Here is a 14,033-nt window from a genome sequence, read left to right as displayed (position 1 = left end):
GGCTTGGCGGTCGTGTGAGCAGAGCTGAAGGCTCAGCGCCGGGGGCTCTGCAACGCCTGTCGTCCGACGGGCGCTGCCTTCCGGCCTTTCAGCTCAGCGCGGGGCTCACCCCCCAGACGAAAGCAGGCAGACGCAGGATCGATCCGAAGGCCAGCCTCTCTACCCCACAGAGTTCAAAGGGGGGAATCCCTCGTTGTGGGGAGCCACCTGTTCCAGGCTAGTGAGCTTCGGGGAGCCTGCGCAGGCCCTTGGCCAGACTCGGGGCTCTGCCTGTGCTCCCAGCCTTCCGTGGCTTATGGCTTGTGTGAACTCAGCCACCTGGGATTTATTCAGCAAGCCTTGGTGTAGGGCAATCTGTGAATGAGTCGGCCACGGTAGAGTAACTGCATCCGCCTGTTCAGGGGCGACAAGATCAGCCGGATGTGCTCTGGGGCCACAGCGTAACCAATCAATGTCCTTTACTGCAACCGCCACCTCCAGAAATGCACAGCTGGGATGCGCACCAGAGCCTGCCTTTCCGCTTTGCCCAGCCCCGGGAGCCTCCCCCCAGCAAAGGCCCAGATGCTGCACGTGCCAGTTTCGCCCTCCTGTTTCTCCTCCAGCAGGAGCCTTGCGGCTGAGAGGCACAAACCTGAGAGGCTCTGCCTTCTGTGTGTGGGGATGTCGCGGTCACCCTGGCTGCTGTCTCTGTGGAATGGATCCTGCCAAACAGGGCCAGGCAGAATATGCTTTTGGGGGCGGGGGGAGAGTGTGCATGTGTGCACATGTACAGCTGCTAACATAGGAAGGGAAAAGCCCACAAGCCTCCAATCTGTTCTCTGCACCAGAGCCCCAAGGACACTGCCCATCCCTCCCACGGTTCCTTCGGAAGATGCCCGCCTTTGCACCCGTCCTATTCGCTTAGCAGCTGCACCCACCTACCCGCAGCCATCAACTCCTCCAGGTGCCATACCTCCCCCCCCCCGGAAAGGAAGGCAGGACGATGGGCGCTGTGGGCCCCGGTTCCTTCTGCCTGGGGCCATTGTTCACAGATGAGCGTTGACCCCCAGCTTGGACGGCTCTGGGCTGGGAAGGGACTGGATTGCTCCAAGCCACAGGCCAGTCTTGGCCTCCTGGGGGCGTCCCATCCAAAGCAGCCCAGCAGGAAAGGTGAGCGGAAGCAAGCCCCCCAAGCCCCTGGCCCAAGGCAGCTCCCAGGAAGGTGACGTGTCTTTCGGGTGCATTGCTGAGGCCCATTTCCCGGGATACGGTGGGCGCGCAACATGTTAGTCTCTCCCTGACCCCACCCATACGAAAAGGGTGTGTGTATGCTTGCTTTTTTTCCCGGGGGGGGGGATCCAAGGTAAGGAAATGTGACATTCCGTGTCTGTCCAATGATGACCAGATAGATCCGTCGTCACCGGTCCATAAGGGGAACAAGGGTTGGTCTGAGGTTCCCCTCCTGAGGACTTCAACTGGCTTCACTGGAAAAAATTCGGCGAAAAACTGGCCCTGGACATGGCCTATGATGAGAAGGACTTGGGTGTGCGTGTGTGTGAAACGAACATCCTGCCCCCCTCGCCGAAACCTCTACCAAAAGCCCAGCATCCAGCATCATCCTGCCCCTCCCAGCAGAAGAAGAGACTTGAGTTCTGGCAGCCCCCACTTCAGCTTCAGGGCACCCTTACCCAGCCCAAGAGGCCATTCCTCCAGCTGAGGCCCTGCCCCCTCTGTGCCACCCTTGCAGGCTGATGCCCAGAAATCATCAAAGTGGCTCCTCTTGGATGATCAAGGAGCTTGTTGGAAAGCTGGCCCAAGTGGCTTGGGCGCCAGCCTGTCCTGGCTGGGAACCGCTCCCCCTGCCTCCCAGCACTTGGGGCTGCTTGAGGGACAGCCCTGAGGTGGCTCCACTTTTCTTTAGGGGCCCCGAGATGGTTGGCAGTGAATCCCCCCTCTTGAACCTATTTCTCTTCCCACCGCCACTCTTCCTGCTGCTGCTGGATTAGCCTGGAGCTCCATTGAAGCACCCAGTTCTTGCCCCTCCCTAGAGCAACTCTCAGTGAAGTTGGAAGCAGGCCTGTGGGTGTTGCTGGGGTGACCCCTTGGCTTTGCTCCTGCTTCTCTAGTGAAAAGGACTGGTGGGGGCGGCGGCGGGGGGGGGGGGCTTTTCTGCCCAGGTTCTTGGAGAGCCGTTCAAGAGCAGGGAGAACCAGGTTGGATGGAGCAAAGTAGATCTGGGCCAGATCCTGCTGGGCCAGGGAGATACACGGGAATGCCATCATTACTTCTGCAGAGATAAATTGAGGAAAAAGTAAATAAATAATCAGGAGTGGGAGTATCTTGGTATCTTCCTACCCCCTTAGGAAGATGTTCCTAAAATGCTGGGAATCTCTGGTTTACATGAGGAACCAAACCACGTTTCCACTTGGTGCATTATTGGAGGCACAGGCCAGTTTTGCATCAGTCCATTGGACAAAAAGAGCACCTTGAAACCCCCTCCCCCGGTAGATGAGCATGTACTATGGACGTACACCTGCAGTGTCTCCAGCTAGGTGGCCCAGCCCTCTCTGGCTGAGAGCTCTGGGAGTTGTAGTGCCATTTAATCTGGAGGGGAGATCAGTAAAACATGGAGAGTGGCTTGGTGGAAAGATGGATGGGATTCGTGGGAGGAGAGGAGCCAGTGGGGACCTTCGTGTTTAGCAATAGGAGGAAACTGGGGCATTTCCTTTCTGCAAAGGGGCGGTGGCCGAGATTTCCAGCACTTTTTTGCACATCCAGAAGGGCCTGCTTGGAAGTGAGCCTGGCTTCCCCAAGGAATTGAAGTCCAATGCCCCTTGGTGGGCACCTGGTGGGGCAAGGCTGGGGCGCTCCCTTTACCCAATTTCTTGAAAGCCTGGCTGGACAGATCTGCAAGGAGGGCATTGTGCAGAGCCTCCAAGAAGGGCGCTACTAACTGAGCCCTTAAGCTAGCAGTCACCGCTTGGAGGGACGGGCAGTTGCACCAGGCAGCAGACACGACGATCCTGTTCCTAGAGAGCTGGGCAAGAACCGGACCTGGGGAAGCCAAGGGGCGGGCGGGCGGGCACAGATACTGAATCTCCACAGCCAGGACCCCCTTCCCACCACCCCCGCCCGCCTGGCCATAGAGATCCAGGGCGACTGAAGGATTAGTGCCGCCCTGGTGCTGAGATGCTCAGCATCTTAATGACAGAAGCCAAATTCCGTTCCAAGCCGGGATGGGGGGGCCGGGCTGACCAGATCCGCTTTCTCCCATGGGCAGCCTGGCCTCATCGCTCGGAAAGCCGCTCTCCTGAGAGTGTATTTTGCTGGATTGGTCGCGAGAGGGACCAGACGCAGCTCTCCAAGCCTCCCCCCCATGCCAAAAGATGGGCGGCCAGCTCACAGCGGGAGGCTACCCGAGGGTGACTGGGCTGCGATACTCTGGCCGGTCATGAGATGCCTGTTTGCTCGGGGGAGGGGTGGCAAAGCCCACCGTCCGTTTCTCCCTCCTGCAGTCTGATGCAAAGAAGGAGCGCGAGAGCATGGCGGCGCTCCCATCTCCCCCACCTCCTTTGTGTCCTCAGAAGGTACCCTGCGCACCGTTTACGACGTGGGGCCCAATCCACCACGCATCCTCCTGCACAGGCGGGCCCTGCTGGGTAGCCCAAGAGCAGCTGCGCTGCATGAATGGGAGCGTTGGAGCCATTCGGTCCACTCTCAGCCTGCGTCGAGCTTGTGAAGGTATTCGCCTCCTGATAAATGCACCAATGAGGCGTTCGGTTGTTTAAAAAAACCCACATTTTATTTTTATTTTCACAAAATTGAGAAGTTGTGCTGCAGGAACAAATGTTTTCCCCCTCCCAGATACAGGACCAGACTGGAGAAAAACACCAGACAAAAGAAATCTCCTGTTTCTCATGTGTACAGAAACACAATTGTGTTAATAATTCACCACACATACACTGCAGGATCCAGTCAATAGTAGAGTAAAAAAAAGAGAAAGTTCTCCATTTAGAACCTTTACAATCAAAGAAGATCTTACTAAAAAGAGCCTGAGGTGATCAGTCTAAAAGGACCATGTTCAGAATTGCAATTCCATGGTGCTCCAAGGCAATGAGGGTGGGAGGTGGGGGGGGGGAGGGAGGGAAGGGTTTCCCTTCCAAATCTGGATCTGGGGGGAGGACCAGACCTTCGCCGGCAAGGGGAAGAAGCAAGCATGCGACCCCCTCATGGTTGCCCTGAGCAACCGGACCGAGTCGAAGCAGAGAGGCCCAACCACCGCTTTCCTCACCCCGGAGGGGCCAGGCTGTTTCTCACCCCCCCCCCCGAGAAGGAAGGAGAAAAGCGGGGCCTTCCTCTGGAACAGCCTTTGTCCTGCAGATGGGAAAACTCTTCTTCAGACACTTGTGTGTTAGGGAGGACGCAAGGCTTCCGCGTTTGGGGGGGGGCATGGCTGGTACCGTATCTCAGACTGGCACCCGGTCCCTCTGGCAAGGCACCTGTAAGGCCGACGCAGCTGAAGCCGAGGCCAGGAGCCAGCCTCTGTGCCAGCACGACCGGCCACGGGTCTTGGAAGAAAGCGGGGCTGCCGGGGCCCATGCTGGATCCCCCTTTCAGATGCTGAGCCCAGACCAGTCCCCCAGTGGGTCGAAGGGAAGGAAGCCCCCATGGGGCTATGGGGCTAAGTGGTGGGGTGCTCCCAAGGAAGACGGGGGGCGGTTTCGCAATCCCACAGAGGTCCCCTGCTTCCTTCCTTCCTTCCTTCCTTCCTTCCTTCCTTCCTTCCTTCCTTCCTTCCTTCCTTCCTTCCTTCCTTCCTTCCTTCCTTCCTTCCTTCCCTCCCTCCCTCCCTCCCTCCCTCCCTCCCTCCCTCCCGGCAAGAGGTAGTTCTGAGTGCCCAGCCTTCCGACGCAGGGGCGTGAGCTAGCCTGGCCCGGGGAGGCCGAGCGGCTTGCGGGCGGGAAGAAGCCACAGAAAGGTGGAGGCGTGGGGGGAGGGGAGGAGATGGACGTCTCCCTTGACTGCTGCACCGATGTTTTTCAGAAGAAAAATAAAAGGGGGGGGGAATGGGTGTGCTCCCCTAGTTGACCGGGAAGGCGCGAAGGAGGAAGAAACGTGCTCTGGAGAGCTTTGGCCAACTGGCTTGGCGCTAGGAGGAGAGGCCAGTGTTCTCTCTTCCTAGGTTTCCAGGCAGCTCCAGGGCTCAGCCACCTTCCGGAGAATTGTCCCTTGGCCAGCTTTAACCCTAATTCTCAAGCCATGGGAAACCCTCCTCCCTCCCTCCCCGCCCTCTGGTTCACGAGACTGAGCTGGGCCATCTTAGTGCTTGGTCTGACCCACTGACCCAGCCCCCAAACTGCAGCAGATCCCCATTTATGTCCAACTCTTTTGGTGAAGCTGAAAGCCCTTGGTGGCCAGGAGGAAGCAGGGTTAGCTCTGGGCCAGTCCCCGGCAGGGAAGCAGGACCCAAAGGGTTGCCGCCGCACCCACCCCAAAACTACAGGAGCTGCAGGTCAGGCTATGCGCAGAGGGGAAGGGAAGCCGGGAAAGCGAGGAGCAGAACATGGAGGAATGGTGGTTTTGGTTGCTACGGTCACAGCTTGAGAAGCTCCTGGCTGACGAACACTTCAGGGAGCTGTGGAGGCTGGCAGAGCTCCCGCTGGAGGTGGCGTTGCCCCATCGGCCGGAGGTGGCGGCTGCTGAGGTGGTGGCGGATCTGCAGAGGAGACACCGGACAGAGAGTTAAGGCGGTCAGCTGGGAGGAGAGATCTGGCCATCACCCCTGTTCCTTCAGGAGCCTGAGAGAAGTCCCAGCACCTGGGATGGCAGGGGGAGCACTCCAGGGCTGCAAGGCTGGACTGGATGCTTAAATTCTATGCTTAAACCAGGTGGGAGATGGGGGGGACTCTTTCTTGCTGAACTTGGTCGACAAGGACTCTGACCCCCGAAACGGTTCACCCATGTCAGGAGAGAAGCAAGGAGCAGAGACCGGTTCATCAGAACGTTCGCTCTTGGAAGGGCAGACCACAACATCTGACGGCCAGGAACGCACGGGAATTTACAATTCCCAGCAACACCCATAAAAGTGGGGTTGGTGGTTTGGGGGTTGCACATTAGGAAGCCAGGGGGACTCTCTGCCACTGGTCCGAGAGATCTGTAAGCGGCCTGCCTCAGTTAAAAGCCAGACATGGGCTCTGCTGTTGGGAGGACACAGAGAGCAATTGGGCTGCAAGCACCCTTCATGTTTTGGGCAAAGCTGGTAGTCAGACCCAAACTTATTTTTTCACTGAGGACGAGGGTCTGCCTGCCACAGTTGGCCCTTAGGCCCGCAGGGAAGGCTTCACTTCCGCCTTATTTGGGCTTCCCATCAGTTCACGAAGATCTCGCACGCTGAATCTTAAAGGAAAAGGGAAAGCAACTGAGAGAGGTGGTGCTGATAGAGTTGAAGAAGAGAAAGGTTTTAGCAGTGTTTTTCAAACTTGACCACTTTAAGATGGGTGCACTTCAACTCCCAGAATTCCCTAGCCAGCCATGTCCATCCATCTTAAAGTGGCCAAGTTTGAAAAAAAACGCTTTAAAGGATGGGATTTTTCCAGAATTTTCAGAGCCAAGGGTTAGATTTTGTGAGGTGGGGGAGAAGACACGTGAGAGACAGTTTTGACAAGGAGGAGCCTTCAGGATTTTCCTACTCAAAGTAATAACATAAAAGTTTCCTCCCATAACTGCTTATTAAGGCAGAAAAGAGGTAGAAATGGAAGAAGCTGGAAAGTCTATAAAAAGAAGTTTTTTTCCAAAATCTACAGGAGATATTCTGAAAGGACAACCAGTCGGAGGATTTCTTCTCAATCCAATCCAATCAGACAATGGGAGTTTTCCTCCTAGGGGCACTGACCATGGGGAAAAGCTGCCCGCTGAAGACCTCAGAGAAAAGAAAAGTGCAAAAAAAGAGATGGTGCCCAACAGGAAGACTTACACAAGCCGTTGGGAGACGCCAGCTGCCCCCGGGGCCCCACGATGTTTCCTGCCATTGGCGCCGCCCCGGATGGAGGGATGCTCCCGGTTGACTGGGCATTGGTGGTTCCAGCTGGCATTATCCGGCCTGCCAGGGCCTGTCCAGGCATCATGGAGCCCTGCCCTAGGATTGGACCTGTGGGAGGGAACGGCGGCAGTTAAGGCATGTTGGAGGAAGGCTCTGGTGGAGGGCTTTGGGAGAGCCACGGCCCTCGGAGGCCACCCTCAGACCCCTGGCCCACAGTTCCCATCACGTTCCCTGCTGGATGCGGCCTCTGAAGGGGGCTGCAAGACAAGCCGGAAAGAGGGAAGCCCCAGGGCACACGCCCCGGGGCTGGAAAATATCGCAACCCCAAGGTGCACCTGAGCACGATGCGCAGATCTATCCAAGCGGCTCCTGCACAGGTTGGATGGTTGGAGCCCCCGAAAGCCCAACCGCAGGCCCTTCTTCCTTTTGTCTGGAACAGTGGCTCTGCTGGGTCACCGGCTGGTTCGGACAGCCAGGAAGAGCTTTTCCAAAACACTGGAATGAGCTTTTCAGCAATCTGAAATGCTGCCCAATGCAGAGATACCGTCCACCCCCTGCATTTGCCCCACAAGCTCATTTCCGGACTGAGGCTGGTGTTGCTCGAGGGCAGGCGGATGAGATGTCTCACTGGGGCTGCACCACGAGCAGTCAGGCCAAGCAGTTCCTTGGGGGCAGGAGGCTACATTTCTACCAGAAACCTCTCCTCTCAGACAGGATGGGATGAGAAGGGATGGGACGGGAAGAGATCTACATGGGGTGCCCCAAAGAGGATCCAGAAGCTTCAATTAGTGCAAAATGTGACGGCGTGGGCAGTTATGTGTGCCCCTAGAACAGCACGTTATACCTCTACTTCGCGAGCCGCATTGGCTGCCAGTCTGCTTCCGGGTCTAATTCAAGGTAGCGGTTATGACCCTTAAACCCTGCATGGCACGGCACGGCACGGCACGGGGCCGGGTTACTTGAGGGACCGCCTCTCCCCAGTCACATCTACCTGTTCCCTCAGGACCGGCAGGAGAGGCATGTTGCGGGTCCTGTCAGCCAGGGAGTTTTGTTGAGCGGGACCTAGGAGGAAAGCCTTTTCTGCCGTGGCCCGCGCCCTGTGGAACATCATTCTGAGGTGAGATCAGCCATGACCCTACTGGCATTAAGGAAATTCCTCAACAACCCCACCGCGCTCCTTACCTGGGACTCCCACCACTTCCCCCTTAATGACCCTCACGGTCCAGGGGTTATGATGGCAACGGGGACTGCCAGGATTGCTGTCGCTAAGCGATGCAGTCACGTGATGTCGCTCTTTACGACTGCGTCACTTAGTGGCGGCAATCCCAGTCCCAATTACTGTTGTAACCTGGGGGCTACCTGTATTTGTGTTTGACTGTTTTTAACTGTTGTTTTAATTAGCTGTTTACTGTACGCTGCCCAGAGTCACGTTTGTGAGATGGGCAGCTACACAAATCTGATAAATAAATGAAGGGAAGGGAAGGGAAGGGAAGGGAAGGGAAGGGAAGGGAAGGGAAGGGAAGGGAAGGGAAGGGAAGGGAAGGGAAGGGAAGGGAAGGGAAGGGAAGGGAAGGGAAGGGAAGGGAAGGGAAGGGAAGGGCAGCCTGAATTCCCTAATGACCGGGGTTAGGAAATGGGAGGACATGGGGATTCCCAAACAGCTAACCACACAAGCTGTTGGTCACATAGAGAGGAAGGGGCTGCATGGCTTCTGAGTCTGGGAAGCAGGTTCTGCCCTTACGCAGGAAAAATCAGATGCCCAGGCAAGATAGGTGGCACCTGGCTAAGCAATAGTACTTGCAAGAAAGATGGGGAGGGGGGGTCTTGGTAGACCGCAGATTAAGGGTAAACCAGCCATGTGCTGCAGCTGCCAAAAAAGCCAATGAAACTTTGGGCTGAATCAATACAGGTGTAGTGTCGAGATCACAGGAGGTGACAGTACCGCTCTCCGCTGCACTGGCCAGACCACCCCTGGAATACTGTGTCCAGTTCTAGTCACCACGATACAAAAAGGATGCTGAGGAGCTGGAAAGAGGGCAGAGAAGAGCAACAAAGATGGGGAGGGGCTTGGAGGCTCCATCCTACGAAGCACAGTTAAAGGAACCTGGTATGCGTAGCTTAAAGAAGAGAAGGACAGCAGTCTCCTAATGCTTGAAGGGCTGTCCCAGGACGAAGGTGTGCATGTATTCTCTGTAGTGCCCTGGGATGGGACAAGAAGCCATAGGTGGAAGTTTACAGAGGGAGATCCAAACTCAAAATAAGGAGGAATTTCCTGACTGTGAGAGCTCTGAAGCAGCGGAACAGCCTGCCTCTTGAAGACATGGAGGGCTCCGTCACTGGAGGTTCTGAAGAAAAGGCTGGAGAGCCATTTGTCTGGGATGGTCTGAGGCTTCCTGCACTAGGCAGGGGTTGGACTAGGAGACCCCCAAGCTCCCTTCCCACCCTAGGATTCTATGAGCAAATCAGGACTGAAAGGCTGCCTCCTCCAGCCTCTGATCATGCTCTCCAGGAATCACGAGGGTTATGGTCCAACATACCGAGGGACGCCTGCTGCCCAGGGAGAAGCAGGCAGAACTGTGGCCCGTTGCTTCTAATTCTATTTGGGATGTCGCGGTGAGTGCACGTCTCTCGCCTCTCTCCTGATCTAAGTGCTTTCAAACTTCTGAATTATCGGAGTGTGTGGATAAGGACTTTCATTATTGGGTAAATAAAACTCTTCATTACATATTATTTTGTCTTTAATGAGCTATTGGAATGGCAACTAGACCTAAGCATTCAACAGCTGGCAACTACGCCACTATTTGCCAAGCCAGGCAAGATGGCGGAGGAGGATTCTTCATCCACTACGTTGTTAAGAGAGATCCTGGCTCAGGTACAAGTCTTGAAGCTGATCCAACAAGAACTGGCAGAGCTTAAATGTGATTTAAAAGTGATGCAAGAAAAAATGGCTCGCTATGAGGATTGCTTAAATGCCCATGAGACCATTACTCAAGCTAGTCATATTATTTTGGACAAACAAATCACTTATTTAGAGTCACAACTGCGTAGGGAAAATCTACATGTGATTGACACAGCTCAGGTCTGGATTTATCAAAGGGGACCCTTATCACCAGCAGCTCTTCTGGGTGGTGCCCGAGTCACGTGGCTTCTCCAGCCAAGGAAACCTATTACAAATCTGTTAAGTCTTCCTAAGACCATCGAAAATACATTATCCGGTAGCTAAGCAGATGAGGTGAATGGTGCACACCAAGCTAAGTTACTGACTGCCAATTCTAACACTCACTTATAGCCTGTTAGTGGGACAGTTTTATTAGTAACCCATTAGCATCAAGCACTATTTATTTTCCTCATTAAAAAAGAAAAAGTAAAAGTATTGAGAGTCATAAACATTGGCTCGTATCTAATAGATGCATCAGCAAAAATTCCACCGTAACCGACTTTCCTCCATCCAAATCCGATTGGGATTGCCTGAAGGTGTCTGTAAACCACCTCAGATCTTGGGAACTTGGAACTCCCTTCGGGGGGAAAAGAGATCACAAAAGCCAGCCCATTCATCTGGGAGCTGGTATATCCAAATTCAGCCCTGGCTGAGCAACTTGGTAAGGTCCAAGCAAGCTCCAAAGCCTTTTTGCATTTAAAATGTCTCTGCCCTTTGCTCACCCCCTCCTTCACCATAGCCTGTAGGACATCTGTGTGCCCCTAAAGTCCCACTGCTCTGCCCAAAGCACCAGGCCATTTTGTCCATCCGTCCTTTACTTTCTATGCTACTCCCTTGCAGCAGCTCTGAAAGCAAAAGTTGCAGTGGGAACCCCCACTATACGATTTCTTACGTTCTGTTTCGTGGCAAGGACTAAGATGGTGGGCTGAGAGACGTGGGGGAGAGACACAGAAGGGAGAAGAGTCTTCAAGTGATCAGGCAAGAAGGGCAGCAAACCTACCGGAAGCCAGTGCCCCCAGGATTGCAACCCAAGAAAATCTTGCCAGTGGTCCTAGCAGCACCCTGATCACAGTAACAGGGTGAAAAGTAACAGGACCCTCACCCACCTTTTTAGGAGAGTACTGGCAAGTGGTTCATGACTCACAAGTCCCCAACACATGAAATGCCCCACGATCCAATTAAGTGTGTCACAAAACGCTGCCGAGGAATTGTCCTGAAAGCGCCCTTTCTGCCAGGCACTTGCCATGCAGCCGCGTCAATGAAACCTGCTGACTGTCCCAGTGAGATTGTGCGGTTTCTCTCAACCGAGGAGCTCTCAGACTTCCTGAAGCAGAGACAGACCTTACGACCACCAAGAAGGCTACACCGTGTGCGACTTCCGCTCTCCTCTTGCTTCTGAATTCCAGTTCCTACACTCATATCCCAAGGCTGCCGAGAGCAGCCACAACCTTCCTACTGAAACCATCATTCTGCACGGTTGGTTCCAGAACCACAACTTGGGCTCCTGGATGTGAGACACGCACTCTGTCTTAGGCCGATGCCTACTTGGATTTAGCTGTGAAATTCATCCTCAGGCTGCTCGGCCCTCTGGCACTCAAAAGCCAAGCTCTAACACAAACTGCTGCAAAGGGGACTGGACACTGTCAACCAAGCCTGGGTAAACGTCCTCAGAAAGCGTTTTCAGCTGCAAACTCTACCCACGCAGCCTCCAGCAAGCCAGCCCCGAGGGGCTGCCATGACATTTCCATCACTTTCACAAGAGCAGCAGCAGCAGCGGCGGCGGCAGCGGCCAACCGGAAACCAGACAGAGCCGAGTCTCTTCCTGAAGAACGATGGTACAAAGGCTGTTAACCCTCCTGAGCCTCGGACTAGGAGACTGAGGAGCACGTGGGAGCAGATGAGAATCCAGGCCAGCCAAGTCATGGCGTGGTGGCCTTTGCGGGGCAGTCTCTGATATACTTCTTGTGCCTGGGGGGAATCTTCCCCAGGAGGGACCTGCCTGATCTCAAGCGCCTGCCAATACAGACCAGTCCCAGGGAATGAATCTCTGTGCATGGCCCTCTGTGAACCTTCAGCTGCCAGTTCTGGAAGAAAAGCTCCAATCAGTGGGATCCATGTTGCTTCTGCAGAGCAAGCTGCCGGGCACAGGAGAGCGGAAGAAGCACCTGCAGCCTCTCTCCTGGCTTGGAAACACAATCCGTGGGACGGCTCCTTTTCTCTCATTCAAGGAGAGACTGGAGGTGCCATCTAGGGAAGCTTTAGAGGTAGGTCATCCCTATATCAGGGCAGGAAGCACTAGCTAAGGCAGAGGGGCTCTTCTTCGGCCTACAGGACAAATCAGATAACATCATCTAAAGGAAAAAAAGTATGGGTGTTCTGGCAATTATCATGGACGGAATAATGAAAAAAAGAACACTATCCCTTGTATCTTCATGAAGTCCTACCTCCAATTGCTAGAGCTCTATAACTTGGGTGAACAAGGCAACCTTTAAAATTCTGTTTGGTGTTACTCTACACTGCCCAGAGTCCTTCTGGAGTTGGGCAGTGCCCAAATCGACTGAATTAAATTTAAAAAAATAATACAATTTGCCTCCTTTCACCTTCTTATTCCCTCCTTCTACCACAAAAAGCAACCTGCATCAGAGGTCATCTCTGCAGATCCAGTGTGTTCGTTGAAACCCAACAATGAAACACTCAACAATGGCCGGCCGGCCTGCCTTCCTGCCTTCCTTCCTTCCTCCCCTCCCCTCCCCATTTCCTGCAAACCATGCAAGATTGGAAGCTTGCCTGCTATGACCGAGATTTGCCAAGTCCTCCAGGAGAATCAAGATGGTAGAACAGCCTTCTCCAATTCTTTGCTGCATCGCTACTGGTAGGTGAACATATCTGGAAGGCACCAGGATGGAGACAGCTGCCAGCATGAACGACAGAGGGACTGAGGAGGGGTGGAACAATCCCCTATGCCCAAGTCAGTTTTTTGTGCAACTTCAGAACCAAAGTAACAAGGCAGTATTGCAACCAGCAGAAAGAAGAGTCGGCTGTGCTCGGCTACTTCTAGCCAGAAAAACCAAGAGCCAAGAAATCTGTATGCTGGCTGCAGCCTGCACCACAATAACCCTAAGCCATAAATCACAGCTCACAAACTACAATGGCTGGGCTTGTTCCCCATGCTAAGCCTAAGCCAATACACCATATTATGGTTTAGCATGGGGCTGAGGTCTTAACTAGTCACTTGCTTAATGGGAGGGGCAGCAGGACATCACCCCCAGGAAGCTAGGAAGTGACTGTATGGCTGGGCCCGGTGGGGGCTTCTTGCTCTTATCGTGCTCTTGTATAACAGAGCTGGTCATGGAAACTGAACTATATTTTGGAATAGAAACGCCCAGATCATGCCCAGGTCCTTGGATGTGCGTGGCTAAAATGGGCAGGACCCAAACTATTTCAACTCATGATTCAATCAACCGAATCATCAATGAGGAATGAATTCTCTTGAATGCCGAGAGATTTGTTCCAGGTAATTTAGCACATAGTGCACTGTAATTTTCATCATCCTGGCTAATGCCAGATTACCAAATTGACCAGAAACCCAATCCTGAATTCAAAATGTAAATGAAAAAAAAACAAAAACCCAGTATGAGGAACAATAATGCACTAGGAACAACAAATGAAGCCCCAGACAACCCAAATCATACTTTCAACACGTCAAGTCATTCTGTCTTGAGGAACATTTGATCCAGACTGATGATTCGATTCATAAAAGGATACTCTGAGCTCAAAAGCAGCTGAACTGTCAAATGAGCCTGGATGAACTGATGACTCAGCTGAATCGCTTTTAAATCCCATTTTTGCACTTACAGATTTTGAAATATGCACTATTATTCAGCTCCTTTCTCTCAGTGAATCTGATTTTTGCCAGGACATTTCCAAAATGCTCCCAGCAATTGGAGAAGAGAAATATATTTTTCACTGCCCTACTTTGCAGGGTGTCTTGCAAGAAATATTGGACTGGAGAGTGCTATTTAAAAGCGTTTTTATGTCCTTTCTCTCTCTGGGGGAGAAAGGAAATGGGGCTGGGTG

General features: G+C 53.6%; 1 protein-coding gene across 1 annotated transcript in view; it reads right to left on the bottom strand.

Moving 5' to 3' along the window:
* Positions 1 to 4,831: 4,831 nt before the first annotated feature.
* The window catches only part of SMARCC1 (SWI/SNF related BAF chromatin remodeling complex subunit C1), an 83,799-nt gene continuing 74,597 nt past the window's right edge, over positions 4,832 to 14,033 (bottom strand). The window contains exons 27-28 of the mRNA XM_088150599.1: positions 6,953 to 7,126; positions 4,832 to 5,695 (exon numbers count right to left, since the gene is read on the bottom strand). Of these exons, the coding sequence (XP_088006725.1) occupies positions 5,607 to 5,695; positions 6,953 to 7,126 (263 nt within the window). The 3' untranslated portion in view covers positions 4,832 to 5,606. The remainder of the gene's footprint in view (positions 5,696 to 6,952; positions 7,127 to 14,033) is intronic.

Source organism: Python bivittatus, unplaced genomic scaffold (genome assembly GCF_059951505.1).
Source record: "Python bivittatus isolate LINGU-HERP-01145 unplaced genomic scaffold, Pbiv_v1 ctg000610_np1212, whole genome shotgun sequence".
NCBI classification, from domain to species: Eukaryota; Metazoa; Chordata; class Lepidosauria; order Squamata; family Pythonidae; genus Python; species Python bivittatus.
Note: the sequence above shows the minus strand (reverse complement) of the source record. Positions and strands in the feature narration are given on the sequence as shown.